The 14,527-nt window shown below is 64.7% G+C and overlaps 2 protein-coding genes across 4 annotated transcripts in view; both read right to left on the bottom strand.

The window, feature by feature from the left end:
• IFT172 (intraflagellar transport 172) overlaps nt 1-60 on the bottom strand; it is a 79,348-nt gene extending 79,288 nt beyond the window's left edge. The window contains exon 1 of the mRNA XM_019520680.1: nt 4-60. Coding sequence (XP_019376225.1) covers nt 4-60 — 57 coding nt within the window. The remainder of the gene's footprint in view (nt 1-3) is intronic.
• Nucleotides 61-4,714: 4,654 nt separating this feature from the next.
• FNDC4 (fibronectin type III domain containing 4) lies at nt 4,715-10,365 on the bottom strand. 3 transcript variants are annotated; one of them, XM_019520845.1, is made up of 5 exons: nt 10,186-10,365; nt 6,948-7,152; nt 6,389-6,478; nt 5,971-6,078; nt 4,715-5,329 (listed from the first exon to the last, which is right to left on the bottom strand). In XM_019520845.1, the coding sequence occupies exons 2-5, from the start codon at nt 7,135-7,137 to the stop codon at nt 4,932-4,934; spliced, it is 786 nt and encodes a 261-aa protein (XP_019376390.1). In that variant the 5' UTR covers nt 7,138-7,152; nt 10,186-10,365; the 3' UTR covers nt 4,715-4,931. The 3 variants fall into 3 exon arrangements, with proteins under 3 accessions (XP_019376390.1, XP_019376391.1, XP_019376392.1); XM_019520846.1 differs by having other exon boundaries at nt 6,948-7,146; XM_019520847.1 differs by having other exon boundaries at nt 5,204-5,329; nt 5,971-6,104; nt 10,186-10,360.
• Between the last annotated feature and the right edge of the window lie 4,162 nt (nt 10,366-14,527).

Below are 14,527 nucleotides of genomic sequence, written 5' to 3'. Positions count from 1 at the left end.
CGCAGGGGCTGGGTCCTCGCAGTCTTTCCTTTCCCAGCAGCTGGAAGCTGCGTGGCCCATCGCACTGAGCGCCCATCACGCCCGGTGCCTGGGGTAGGTGCGGTGCGGGTGCCCCGGGCTGACCCGCTGCCCTCCCGCAGGATCTCCTACTGCACCACGGACAAGCTGCAGAACAAGGTGTTCGCCTACGTGGCGCAGAGCCAGCAGAGCAGGGCGCTGGAGTGCCATGCCTTCCTCTCCCCCAAGAAGAAGATCGTAAGCACCGGCCTGCCTGACCTGAGCCAGCCGGGTCTGTGACCACCTGCGTGACCCCTGCCTCCAGCACTGTCCTGGCCCCGCTGTCTGCTGCCCTCCCAGGACTCTACCGCGTCCTCAGCAGCAGCCTCTGCCCCGCACAGCTCAGCCAGCTGCGAGTCCTCCCGCCCCACCTCTCAGCCAGGGACAGGGCCCGGGCTGGCTTCACCCAGAGCCCCCCAGTTGCAGCATGCACCCCTGGAGCTGGCCCCGTAGAAACAACAGGGGTAACAGCAGCGTCAAGTGCCTGCACGCCCCTGGGAGAGGGGCAGCAGGGGTCTCCGTCCCAGGACTCCTGGGTTCCATGCTCTCCACCTTGGGACCCTCTGGAGCCCCCCTGAATTCACCATGTTGCTCTACGAGTCTCCTGGGGCCCTGCTTTCCCTTCCCCCATGGCAGCCGTGTGGGGGAGGGCGCTGGGGTGCAGTCAGAGGAGTGTGGGCATGGACAGGTGTGGGGCCGCAGGGGACTGGCGGGTTTGGGGCTCTCGTTGCAGAGCTGCTGGCTGGCCCCTGGGCAGGGAGCCTTCCAGGCAGGGTCCAGGCCAGGCAGGTGCAGAGGCCTGGGGTGCTTGGCTGGGAGGGCAGGGAGGGCTGCCAGCCTCGTTCTGCTCTCGGCGCTCCCCCACAGGCCCAGGCTGTGACGCTGACCGTGGCTCAGGCCTTCCAGGTGGCGCTGGACCTCTGGGAAGCAGCACGTGCAGGTAGGAGGCGGCTCTGCCCCCATGCTCTGCGGAGGCCCCTGGACCCACATGAGACCCAACCCCTGGCTGTCCCCCCCCAGCCTGTGGTAGCACCCCAAGGAGCCAGTTTGGAGGTGCTGGTCCCTTTCCCCTTCCCGCCCTCCCAACGCTTGGGCTCTAACTGCTGCTTTTGCCCTGTTTTAGGCTCCAGGCAGGAGCAGCCCCTTCGCCCTTCCTGTGCCTTGGAGAGCAGTGAGCCAGGCAGCACAAGGGCACTGGCCCCCATGGGGAGCACCCCCCTCCAGCACCTCGGGGTACAGTATGGGCAGAGCCAGGCCTTGTCCCAGAGCTGTTTCGCACCCTGCCAGGAGCCGTGTGGCTAAGGGCTCATAGAGTCACCGACTCCCAGACCCGTGCAGCTGACAGGGAGCTCATATCCAGTCCAGCCTCCTGCCTGGAGAAGGATCAGCCCAGACAAACCCTGTGTCCAACCTCGGAGCCACACAACAGTTGCCCCTGACAGCCCCACGCATCACCCCCATCCCTGGGAAAGCCTGCTGCTTCCAGGGGGAGTCATGGGCACTGCAGAGAGCCCAGGCCGAGGCTGTGCCCCTGCTGCAGGGGAAGGCAAAACCCCCCAGTCTGCACCAGTCTGAGCAGGGGGCAAAGCAGCATCAGGCTGAGCCTGAGCACAGGGGCAAGACCCTCTAGCCAGGATCCTATGGGGTTAGTGCCAGCAGGAGCATTGGTACAGCCTAGTCCCCATCCCCAGCCTGGGCTGCAGCAACACCAGTGCCTCTGGGGGAGGCTTCAAACCCCCTGACACATGGAGCAGAAGGGGGCGGGGTTGGCACCTCCACAGCAGAGCACAGGCATTGCTGCACCTAGATCCCCCCCCGACCAGTCCAGCCTCTCCTTGACACCCAGCGACAAGTGCTGCTCTGCCCTCTCCCCTGGCGGAGACCCCCTCTCCTGACCATCTCTGCTCCCCTGTCTCATCGAAAGGTGGGGGCCTTGAGTGAGGCGTCCCCACCCCTCCACACCCCACTTCACTGTGCTGCTTCCAGGTGCTGGGGGGCTGGAGCAGGGACCCCTCCTTCCCGTGCCACCCACATGCTGCAACCAGAGCTCTGTGCCGGCACACGCTGGGGCCAGACGGCTGCTTGCAGCATCCTCCCCCTCCCCATTCCCATGGACTCCAGAGGGGTGTGCCCTGCCCTATCTGGGGTGCAGAGCCCCAGGGCTCCCCATGCCCCACGGCTGGGGCTGGGCATGGAAGCTGTGTCCCGTGCAAGGCCCTGCTCAGGGAGGGACTGGGGGCAGCTCCTCTGAGAGGGTTTAAACCCTCCCATCTCCTTCAGGAAGAGGAAGAGGAAGATGATGACCTGGACGAAGCATTTCCCAGGTAGGTGCTGCCCCACTACAGTGACTGGCAGCGGAGCCAGCCTGAGCCCAGCTCTGGAGCCAGGAGGCCAAAACCTCAGTAGCTTCCCCCACTGCCATGGAGGCATCCTGGGGCCCTGACCGCAGTCTGTGCCAGGGCCGCTGCTGAACATCGGGCGCACCGTGCTCCTGGGTGCGGGGAGCAGGACTGTCTCCCTGCCCATGCAGCAAAGGCAGGGGATGCCTGGGGGGCCCCAGCTGCCTGGTGCTGGGAGCCGTGGGTCTTTGAAGCCGTGCCCTGTATTGTCGGGCTCTGCCCATAAAGCACTCCCTGGCCACAGTCATGGGCTGGCCTGGCCACAGCTGTCCAGGGGGGCTGGTGCCTGGTGCTCCCCTGTTGCAGGGTCGACGCATGCTCTCTTTGTTCCCAGCTGCACAGAGGAGGGCGCCCCAGGGCTGGCAGGTAAACGGCCTTCGTCCCCCGCCTTGTCCTGCCCTACCGGCACATGCCCCCCGCCACAGCGGGGGCCAGTGTCACAGCACGGCCTGGGGAAAGGCCTCTCCTGCTGGGAGAGCCCCCCATGCCTCCCCAGCTCCGTGGCCTCCTCCGTCTTCTGTTCCAGGCTCGACGCTGCCAGCGCCGGGAGCAGGGGCCTCGTGCGCCACGCAGCTGGCAATGAGCTGGCCCCGCCTGGGCCGCCCCCCAGATGGCAGAGCCAGGCGGGAGGCGGGTGCTGGAGCCCGTGCACCGGAGCGATCCTGCCCTGCGGTGCCCTTGGGCTGACGTGGCTCCGGCAGGCTTCAGCACCACAGTCGCAGACCAAGTGCTCACCTCCACCCTGTGCCTGAGCCCCGGCCCCGCCCCCGCCCCGCCGGACGCTTGCACAAACCCTTGGCTCTGCCCCCAGTAGCCGGACCAAGCTCCCTGCCTCTGTTCCCCGCACTGCTTCTGGCTCCAGCCCGTCCGCTCTGCTCCAGCCGGCCCCAGTCCAGCTCGTCTCGTACGGACCTCAGCTCCGTTCCAGGTACACGGACCAGAAGAGTCCCCGCAGCCCTGCGGGCATGTGGCACTACGGTCTCTGCTCCCCTCCCGCTTTCCGTCGCGGGGGCCGTGCCAGGCTGGGGGCTGCCAGCTGCCCTGTGCAACCTCCCAGCCCCCAGGGAGCTTGCTTAGACCCAAGGGCCCCTGCCCACTGCCCCCCAGCCCCTGCCAGGCTGGTCCTGACCCCGTGGCCAGGTGAGCTGCTGCCTGCCAGGGCTCTGTGCTTGGGCTTTGGCCTCCACACCAGGCTGGCTGGCAAATGGCAGCAAGCCCTGCCCCACACCTGCTCCATGCCCTGGGGTGCTCTGTGGCAGGTCAGTGGGGTGCATGGTGCTGGACACAGCTGCCAGCCTGGGTCCCTGGCCCTTGCAGCCTGGAGCTGGCGTTGGAGGTGTGCTGGAAGGGGGTGAGCTCTGCTCTTGTCCCCTGGGGCATTCCCTCTGAGCTTTGGCCCACGGGAAGCGCCACTGGGCAGCAACCACTTGTGTGCAACAACAGGAGGGGGTGGCTGCTCTGGGACCCCTCACTGAGCACGTGGGATCCTGCACTGTGGGGCTAGGCCCCCGCTCTGCTGCTCCGTGCCCTCAGGGCAGAGGCCGCAACCAGCTGATTGTTGAGGCCTCAGCTTTGTAGAGTTCAATAAACCCTTTTTCTACTGTTGTAAGCTGGGCTGGGTGGCCAGGCTCTGCGCCACGGGCACCCCGAGGCCGGGATGGGGCTGCCTGCACCCATGGCAGACCCTGCATTGCGCAAGCAAGGCAGCTGCAATGTTCCTGCAAGTGGTGCCAGGGCTCCAGAAGTGGCAGGACGGCCCGTCTGCCCCTCCCCTTGCCCCTTTGCCCCAGGTGAGGACGGCCCTCCCCTTCCTCACACACAGGCAGGGCCAGCTGGGTTGTGGGCCGTGGCCACCAGGCCTGGGCAGGCTCCTTCCCCTCCCAGCAGGTCATCTTGCTCCTGGCCCCATCTCAGCCCCATCTCAGCCCCATGCTGCCATGGGACACAGCTCCCAGCCGCCACGGAGCCTGTCCTGCCCTGCCTCAGACCACACACTTTTATTGAAAAGCCCCCGCCACGGGCACCGCTGGCCCTGCCCCCTGCCCCTTCCCGCGGAGGAGGCCAAGTCCGGAAAGTGCTGTGCGCAAAGGCTTGATCCTGGAAGACGCTGTGATGCTGAGTCCTGGGGAGGGAGCCGTGGGCCCGCTCTGGGTTGTGCGTCCGGGGCAGGAGCCAGGCCGCCGGTACCTCCGTGCTGTCCTGGTTGCAGGGGTTTGGCTCGTGCCCTGGGCTGGCCCCAGGGTTGCAGTCCTGCTGGGGCAGCGTGGGGCCACCGGCTGGCTCTGCTCGGCTCCATCCAGGGAAGGGGGGGCTCAACCAGCAAAGCCCAGCACCTGGGCCCACCCTTGTCCCCCTGCCCATAGGCACCCCCTGTAACCCTCAGTCCCCTGGCCTGGCCTTGGTTGCATGGAGGGGAGCAGCCTTACAAACCCCGGTGACCCTTGCAAGCCCCCCAAACCCTGCACTGACCTGGTCTCACTGCAGCCAGTCCTGACCTGGGCCCCCACACCCAGCTTGCATGCGCCACCACGGCTGGGACCCTAGGCTCAGGGAAACCCCCGTGGGGAGATCAAGAGCCAAAGCTGCCTGCGGCCAGGAGCCTGGGCTGGAGCCAGTGGAGGGAGGCACTGGTGGTCTCTCCCCAAGGGGCCACGAGCCCTCGTCCCTTCCCCTGCGTGGCTGCAGCCGGGGGCTCGTAGGCGATGCAGTCCTGTGCTGCTGGTGCCGCCCGCGTGCTGCGTGCACCGCTCCATCCCATCTCCACACCCGGAGGAGTGTGTCCTGACCCTGCGAGCATCCTCTGCTCTGGCTGGACCGGTCCAGCACTGGCCCTGTGCTCACACTTCGATGATATTGACCGACGGGGACTTTTTCTGCCAGAAAGAAGGGGGCGTTGAAGCTGGCACTCGCCCTGGTGCAAGGGGCTGGCTCCTGCAGCCTGGCACACGCTGAGGAGCACTGAGCACCACGCTCCCCTGCAGCCGCAGCACCTGCAGGCCCGGTAGCCTGGGTCCACCTGAGAAACCCACCTCCCCCAAGCAGCAGAAGCAGTGGGCAGAGCCTGGCACAACAGCCCCCACCCTATGCAGGACCCAGGGTGCAGCCTAGGTTTGGAGACCCCATGGCAAGGCCCCTGCACAGGGGGCGAGGCACAGCCAGCCAGACCTGGGCACAGTCAGCTCTCCAGCCAGCTCGGGGGGGGCGTCATGGGGGTCCTGTTCCATGAGACACAGATGGTCATTGGGTCTGTGAGCGGCATCTTGTCCATGGCCACGCAGGCAGCAGGACTCTGCCCTCCCCTCCACTCCCCTGGGGCCGAGGTGGCAAAGGGATGGATCCTCAACCCTGTGCAAACCGGACCGGGACCAGCCCCCAGCAGCACACGTGGCCCCACAGCTGGGGCAGCAAAGCAGGGTCCCCAGCACGTGTCACCATGCACCAGGCCTCTTAGCATCTGGTCCCTCCGCCTGGCTGGTCCCCGCAGCCTGGCCCCCAGCCGTGCACGTGCACCCACCTTGCTGCGCAGGAGCCCCCCTGTGGGCCGCTCGGGCGTGCTGTGCTCCGACGACGGCTTCGCCTTCTCCTTGGCATTGTTGGAGTCGTTGTCCTTGATGATGTCGTACTGCCGGCAGAACAGTGCAATCACCGCTGCCGCGACACAGGGGGGTCAGGGGGCTCAGTCACACCCCCCTGCCCCTGCCCTCCACTGCAGGCTGTGCTGCCAGGGGCCCTCTGGACACCCCTCAGCCCCCATCAGCAAAGCCCAGGGAGGGCTGCGACCATGGGGCCAAGGCCCCCCTGCTGTCCAGGGGCCCAGCGTGTTGCAGCCAGCCCCGGGGGCTCCTGTAGTCTGCCCCATGCCCCCTCCCCAGGCTGCAGTGGTACCTGAGCACCCGCAGCCCCGCAGCATAGCCGGGACCCGCCACACACACCTGCCCACATGAGCAGCACAGCCACGATGATGACGATCTCGCCTGTCTGCAGCTGCCGCTCCTTGTCCAGCCCCTCCACCGTGATGTCGCCTGTGGGCGTGCACACCCCGGTCAGCCACCAGCCACCCCCTGCTCTGCTTGGGGCCAGCGTGGGGGGGGGATGGGGACTGAGCCCTGACCTTCCCCATGGGGGACAGAGGCCAGGGGGGCAACTGGCCCTTGGGACACGGGGCTGCAGGCCCTTTGCTGTGGCTTCAGGCTGCCCGGTGATGATGATGGTGATGGCAGGGGCTGCCCAGCATGGGGAACTGGGGTTGGGTCTTGCTGGACTGGGGATGGTGCCATATTACTCTGCAAAGCTGCGGGGCACTGGCCCCCCCCTCAGCTCCAATGCAGCGCCAGTCCCGGATGGGCTTGCAGCCTCCCTCTGCAGGGACATGGCGCAGCGCGGGCACAGGCCTGGGGGCAGCTGCTACCGGCTGCCACATCCTCACTCCCCATCACCGTAGAAGCGCCCAGCGCCAGGCCGGCTGCCCCTCAGCGATGGCGCAGGGCTTACCTTGGTTGGAACTGTTGGAGGGGAGGCGGTCGGTCTCCTTCAGGGTGCGGAAGTGCACGCGCTTGCTGGCCTGGCTCTCACCATGCAGGCCAATGCTCTGCACCTGGATGACGTAGTCAGCGTCCTCCGCCAGGTCCCACAGCACACAGGCCCGGTTCGTGGTGTTCACCTCCCGGATGAACCGCTGCATCTGCCCATCCTGCCGCTGTGGGGACCAGCCCCCGTCAGCCTGGCCAGGGCCCCCCCACAGCCCCACAGGGCCCCGAGGGGGCAAAAGCCCATGCAACTGAGAGCATGGTGCCCCTGTGGGCTTCTTGCCCAGGCCCCCAGGCCTCATGGGGCTGCTCAGGCTCCCCTGGATGCTCAGGCACCATCCCCAAAGAGGCTCAGTGCCTTGCTCAGAGCCCAGCCTAAAGCAGACCCCAGGGGTGGATCTGGGGGTGCAGTGGTTGCACCCCGCAATCCCTTCTCCACCCACACTTCACCTCCAACTGCAGTAGCATTTCTATCCAGGCAGCGCTGAGGGAGTCCATTGCCTTCATGGCTCCTGGTCAGCTCCCTGATTCCTGCTAATTTCTCTTCACCCCCCAGGTGTGAACAACCCGCTCCTTTGTGCAGGTCTTGATGATCCACCGTTCAAACTCCCCTTTCTCTGCAACGCTGGTCACCACTCCTAGTCACCTCTGTCTCCTATTGCACTGCCCTGCACACTGCTGGAAGCTCGAGCTATAGACCGGGACTCGGTGGGGGGGTCATATGAGCTCGGGGTAGAAATGACCAACAGGGAATTACTGGAGGCCCTGTCAAGATGCTCAAGAAGGCTCGATGTTGTTTGAAGACAGAGACACACATCTAACTATGGTGACTGCAGAACTAAGGATACAATCTCCTTTGACCTTCCTGTGCCTAGTTTCTTGTGTTTTCTTAAAACTAAATGTACTCTAGCAAATCAGTGCACATGCCAATAGGATCATAGGCAATGAGGGCTGGAAGGGAGGTCGCAACTAGTCTGACTCCCTGCTCCAAGCAGGAGCAGCCCCAACTACATCATCCCAGCCAAGGCTTGTCTAGCCAGGTCTTCAACACCTCTGAGGATGGAGACTCACCATCTCTCTGGGCAACCTGTTCCTGTGCTTTACTACTCTCCTCATGAGAAAGTTTTTCCTAATATCTAACCTCAGTTTCATAGTTTCATAGTTTCTAGGGTCAGAAGGGACCTGAGTAGATCATCTAGTCCGACCCCCTGCCATGGCAGGAAAGAGTACTGGGGTCAAACGACCCCAGCAAGGTGTTCATCTAACCTCATCTTAAAAACCCCCAGGGTAGGAGCCTGCACCACCTCTCTTGGAAGTTGGTTCCAGACCCTAGCCGCCCTGACCGTGAAATAGCGCCTCCTGATGTCTAACCTAAACCTACCCTCTGCCAGCTTGTGACCGTTATTCCTGGTCACTCCTGGCAGTGCTCGGGGGAACAGGGACTCCCCCAATGCCTGCTGATCCCCCCTGACTAGTTTATAACAGGCCACAAGATCCCCCCTCAGCCTTCTCTTTTGGAGGCTGAACAGGTTCAGGTCCCGTAGCCTCTCCTCATAGGGCCTGCCCTGCTGTCCCCTGATCATGCGAGTGGCCCTCCTCTGGACCCTCTCCATGCTGTCCACATCCCTCTTGAAGTGCGGCGCCCAGAACTGGACGCAGTACTCCAACTGCGGCCTGACCAGTGCCGCATAGAGGGGGAGGATCACCTCTTTTGACCTGCTTGAAATGCATCTGTGGATGCATGACAAGGTACGGTTGGCCTTCCTAACTGCCTCCCCACACTGCCGACCCATGTTCATCTTGGAGTCAATGATGACTCCAAGATCCTTTTCCGCCTCCGTGCTGACAAGAGGGGAGTTCCCCAACCTGTAGGTATGGTGCCGGTTGTTCCTCCCCAGGTGCATCACCTTGCACTTGTCTGTGTTGAAACCCATCCTATTCTCATCCGCCCACCCTTGTAACCTGTCTAGGTCAGATTGTAGCCTGTTGCTTCCTTCTAGTGTGCCCACGTCCCCCCACATCTTAGTGTCATCAGCAAATTTGAACAGGGTGCTTTTTACCCCCTCGTCCAAATCACTGATGAAGATGTTGAACAGTGCGGGCCCGAGGACCGAGCCCTGCGGAACCCCACTGCCCACGTCCTTCCAGGTTGAGAAGGACCCATCCACTACCACCCTCTGGGTGCGGCCCTCCAGCCAGTTGGCGACCCATTTGACTGTGTGGGTGTCTACACCACAGCCCCCCAGTTTCTTAATGAGAACGGGGTGAGAGACAGTGTCAAAAGCCTTCCGGAAGTCCAGGAAGACGATGTCCACTGCTACCCCTGCATCTAATGATCTGGTGATCTGATCGTAAAAGGCCACCAGGTTGGTCTGACAGGACCTGCCACTGATGAACCCGTGTTGGTTGCCCCTAAGCATGCAGTCCCCTGCTGGCCCCTCCTGGATGTGTGCCAGAATAATTTTCTCGAACAGCTTGCCTAGGATCGAGGTAAGACTAACTGGCCTACAGTTTCCCGGGTCCTCCTTCCTCCCTTTTTTGAAGATGGGAACCACGTTGGCCCTCTTCCAGTCCACCGGTACCTCTCCAGAGCACCATGAGTGCTCGTACAGCCGTGCCAGGGGTCCTGCAATGAGCTCAGCCAGTTCCTTTAGGACTCTAGGGTGAAGATCATCCGGACCAGCTGACTTGAATACGTCCAGCCTCTCCAGAAGCTCCCTAACTAAATCCTCGCTAACCCTTGGCCCAGGTGTGCCTCCCCTGGGGCCCGAGGGGGGCCCAGCAGGGAGGTGGCTGTTCTGGTCCCTACTTGCTGCTACTTGAGACCATTGCAATAGTGATACTGGTTAGTGCTTGAACTGACTAAGATAGTGCAGCCCCCGTCCCCCCAAACATATGAGTAAAGCTTTTGGTTTCTCTTTAGCTGGAGGAAAGTGTGTTGTGCTCCATGTGAGGACACACCTGCACCTCCCTATTCAAAATCCTGGATCTGCCCACGGCAGGCCTGTCCTGGGCTGTGGGTGGAGTGGGTGTCCCTGGGGCCCGGGGCAGAAGCAGCTGGGGCTACGGTAGTGACACGGGGCACATAGGGCTGAGCAAAGGCTCTGAGGGATGAGGCTGAGCAGGGTCTGCCCAAGCAGGCACCTCTGGGAACTGTGGCCAGACGGGCTCCCGGGCTGTTTTCAGCCCAGGTGCAAGCGTACCTGCTGCAGGATGGCATAGCCGATGATGATGTCTCCCTCCGGGACGTCCCACGAGACGGTGGCAGAGTTGGCCTTCAGCTGCGTCACGGTCACATTGACGGGGGACGGGGGATGGTCTGTGCACGCGATGGGGGAAGAGACAAGACAAAGAGGTCATTCCACTGCCCCCAGATCCAGCCGCCCCCCCCGGGCAGCTAGCAAAGGCAGAGGCAGCGCAGCCCCGTGGCCAAGGCCGGGCTCCCCCAGGGCCAGGGCACGAGGCCCCACATGGTCCTAGGGCCCCTCGGGCCCAGATGGGCTCTCTGTTCCCCCAGGGATGCAGCTTTTTCGGAGATGGGCTGGAGGGCTCCAGCAGGACAAGGGGTCCCAGCACCCCTCATCTGAGTATCCCCAACAGGCTGGTGCAGGGACTGCCGTGGCCTGCAAGCACATCTCTGCCCATGCTGCCCGCACTGCACTGGGCCAGCCAAGCTGTCTCCTTTTGGGCTGCCTGGGTTCGGGTTCGGGTTAGGAGCAGACAGGAGCCGGCATGCTTTCATGTTTCCCTGCCTCACTTTCCCTGCTGTGACCTTGAAATTGTGTGACATGCTGGGAGGGAATGGGTTAACTTCCCTCTGGACCAGGGCAGGGGGAGTCCTGGTTTCCCCAGGTCCTGGGTCTGGGCCAGTGTGAAAAGGGCCATGGGGGTAATTAGGGATAATAAGGAACACCTGAGGGGCAAACAGGCAAGCCCCCAGGCTGGAGACGGCACAAGGTCTGGTGCCGGGACTGAGGGTCATAGAAACACAGAGTGCCAGAGCTGCGGGGACCTGTGGGGGCACTTCCAGTCCAAGCCCTGCCTGAGGCAGGACCAGCCCCATCCAAACCAGCCCAGACAAACCCCATGTTCGACCTTGGAGCCGCACGACACCGTCATCCTAACACAGCGCCAGGCATCGCCCCCGCCCTCGCCCCCGCCCCTGGGATACAGGGGGGCTGCTGCTGCCGGGGGGGTCAAGGATGCTGCAGAGACCCCAGGGTGAGGTTGTGCCCCTGCTGCAGGGGGAGGCAAAACCCCCCAGTGAAGACCAGTCTGAGCAGGGGGAAGTCCCCTCCTACCCCCAGTGCAGCGCGGGGCTGAGCCCGAGCGCAGGGGCAAGACCCTCCCACCGGGACCCCGTGGGGTTGGTGCCATGGGAACGTGGAGGCGGTCGGAAAGTGCGGACTCTCCATCACTGGAGGTGTCAAGGAGGGGGTGGACAGCCACAGGGCAGTGACGATCAAGGCCCAGCGATGCCTGCGCTCACTGCGGACATTTCCCAGGCTCTGGGGCTCCCCTGGTTGCCCCTTGCCCCTTTCTGCTCCATGTGTCAGGGGGCTTTTCCCCCTCCCCCAGAGGTGCTGGGGCTGGGCTGGGCCAGTGCTCCTGCTGCACCGACCGCCCTGCTCAGACTGGGTGCACTGGGGGGCTTTGCCTCCCTCTGCAGCGGGGCACGGCCTGGGCCTGGACTCTGCAGCGTCTGTTGACATTTCATAGAAGCAGGACACTGCTGCCATGGCTCCCTGTGCCCGGTTCGGTTACGAGGTCTGTATCGTGTCAGGGTCGATGGTCGTCTTATGACCAGCTTACACGATGGTTTGCCCGGGCTGGCTTGGACAGGGCTGATCCTGCCTCAGGCAAGGCTTGCACTAGCTGTGATCTCTGGAGCTCCCTGCCCGCCCCACGGCTCTGGGACTCGGTGCAATTCAAGCCTGGACTGCATCAACCCCCGCCAGGCAGAGGGACGGGAATCTGGCGCTTGCTTCAACCAGGAGGACAGATTCTGAGGGGCCGGAGACCCCCCCGCGCCACAGTGAGCATGTCTGCTCTCCACTGGATGTCGCTGCCCTGGCCCACGCCTGATTGCTAATATCCCGATACACCGGCATGTGGTTTGGAGGAACTCGCTTTGGCTTCTCTTGTACTTCTCCGGATAAAATAAAAGACCCCAGCGTCATGCTGCGTGTAACGCAATGCACCAGGTAGCCCCGTGGCTGGCTGGTCTTAGCTGCTAGCATCTGGGCTGGTTTGTAGGCAATAAACCCGGCTGAGCCCTTGTGACTAAGACCTGCAGCCCGTGCTCTCTCGTAACAATGAGGTCGTGAAGGGCACCGGGTCCCAAGAGCACTCGCAGACCACCCCGAGGGAGCCGATGTGCCTGTAGCATTGCCCCTGAACAAGGGGAAGGTGACAACGTGGACCATGCCGTGGGATGACACCAGTACCTCCCTGGAGACCCACAGACCTGAGAGCCAGGGGACATCCCAGCTGCTGCTCAGCCCTCCTGGGCAATCCCTCCTCTGCACAGGACAGAGCCCAGCACCCTGCCCAACTGCCCCCCCCGGGGTAAGCACAGGGTCGATGCCCTGGGGACAGGGACCGACTCCCAGCCCCACCAGAGAGGCAGCGTGCATCTGTGCCACGGCAGGCGCCAGGGACAGCGTCGGCTCTCGGGCCCTGCAGACGCTGTTGCCAAGCTATTAATGTGCTGGGAGGTCGACGGCAAGGCAGGAGCTGCCTGACAGCCTCCCTGCGCCCCGCGCCACAGATGGGGTGTCCTCCCGGCTCCCGTGCACGCGCCGTCCAGAGCCAGCCGAAGCCGCGGGGTTTGGGGGCACCGTCTCACCAAAACCCCCGGGCCGGTGCAGGGGGAGGCAGCCAGCACAGCCCCGCTGCACCCCGATGGCCAGAGCTGCTGCAGGGAGCCACCGGGACCTGGGCGCTGCCCTTGCAGCCTGCGGCTTCCCCTGCCCTGACCGGGACGGAGGCACAGACTTGCACCAAGGGGCCCAGGGAGATCAGAGGACCAGAGCTGCAGCACAGCCCGGGTGCCGGGGCCTCCACAGCTCACCCACCTGCCTGCCCAAGGCAGGATCGGCCCTGCTCAAACCCTCCTAGACACGTCCTGCCTGCCCTGTTCCTGGCACCACACCCCAGCCCCGTGCACAGAGGCCCTGCCCCAGGGGATGAGAGGCAGTGCCCTGCTGCTGCCAGGGGGCTTCGATACACTGAGACCCCAGGCCGCAGCCATGCCCCACTGCAGAGGAAGGCAAAACCCCCCAGTGTGCACCAGTCTGAGCAGGGGGGAAATCCCTTGCTGCCCCAGTGCAGCGCGGGGCTGAGCCTGAGCGCGGGGACGAGACCCTCCCACCAGGACCCTGCGGGGCTGGTACCGGCAGAAGCACTGGCCCAGCCCAGCCCCATCCCCATTCCCCACAATGTGGGGAAGAAATGACACCCAGCGGGAAGAGGCAGCTCTGCCAGTGTGCGAGGGGCCCAGCTGTGCCTGGACACAGCCAAGTCCAAGGCCAAGAAGAACAAACGCAGGTCAAGCAGCTGCAGATGGCAACTGGTTGGCAAAGCAGCGTCTCTGAGGCCACGGGGTCCGGGTCAGGCACAGGCTCCCCGACTGCTGCAGCGACTGGAGCAGGCACAGCCGTCGGTGCCCGCACGGGCACAGGGAGGGCCTAGCAGTGCTGGCCGCATTAGCCCCCCCCTGCAGAGCAGGGACATGGGCAGCCTGCCTGGCCGCAGGGCAGCAACCGCAGGGGCAGTCGGAGGTGCAAGAGAAGGGAGCTCCGGGCCACAGACCCCCAGTCCCCAAAACCCCCAGGCAAGAGGACGGGCTCCCAAATGGGGCAGGAGGATGAACCGCCTGGGAGTCCGGCCCCGTGGGGAGTGCACCGCATGGGCTGCGCTGGGCTGGGTGGGCTAACAAGGCAGCTCCGTGGACTGGCGCAGCTACGGGGGCGATGGAGACTCCTGGGGTCAGAGGGCAGCTTGGGGTCGCGACAGCTGGTGTCAAGCAGCCCAGCTCCCGCCAGCACGGTGTAGACCCAGGAGCCAGCCCGGCCTGGGCCCACTGGGGCCGTCGGCGGCCCTGGCAGCACGTCCCGCCTGGGTGCCGCAGGCAGGAGCGGGCAGAGGAGGCCTCCCTGTGCCCCGCGGCTGGGGCGGGAGAGGGCAGAGGGGCCTGCCCAGGGTGCCCGTCTTAGACTGAAGCAGAGAGCGTGCGCGTAGCATGCGCGTGGCCAGGCCTCCTGCCTCAGGGCCCACCCGCGCCCTCGGGCCCAGCGGAGCCGGGGAGCGGAGCAGAGCGGAGCATCGCCTCGCAGCCCTGCAGCTTCCTGCAGGCCGGCGGGAGGGAGCGGTCTGCCCGGCCCCGGCCCCCGGCCGAAGGGGGCTGGAGACCCCAGGGCAGGGGGAGTCCGCGGCCAGAGCAGGCTGCCGTGCTGGAGGCGCCGGAGGCCGCAGCCTGCTCTGCGGAGCCGGGCTCCGCGCGGGGCTGGCACGGGGCTCTGCGAGGCAGCAGGCCAGGCCGGG

This window comes from Gavialis gangeticus, unplaced genomic scaffold (genome assembly GCF_001723915.1).
Source record: "Gavialis gangeticus isolate Ggan-Ray unplaced genomic scaffold, GavGan_comp1, whole genome shotgun sequence".
In the NCBI taxonomy this organism is placed as follows: domain Eukaryota; kingdom Metazoa; phylum Chordata; order Crocodylia; family Gavialidae; genus Gavialis; species Gavialis gangeticus.
Note: the sequence above shows the minus strand (reverse complement) of the source record. Positions and strands in the feature narration are given on the sequence as shown.

Bases quoted from the DNA above. Each gene is read 5' to 3' on its own strand.
- FNDC4 (XM_019520845.1), bottom strand. From the start codon at position 7,137: ATGCAGCGGTTCATCCGGGAGGTGAACACCACGAACCGGGCCTGTGTG. The intron at 6,479-6,947 runs GTAAGCCCTGCG...GCACGCCCACAG, and splicing joins CTCCAACAGTTCCAACCAAG to GCGACATCACGGTGGAGGGG. The intron at 5,330-5,970 runs GTGGGTGCACGT...TCTTTCTGGCAG, and splicing joins GGGGGCTCCTGCGCAGCAAG to AAAAAGTCCCCGTCGGTCAA.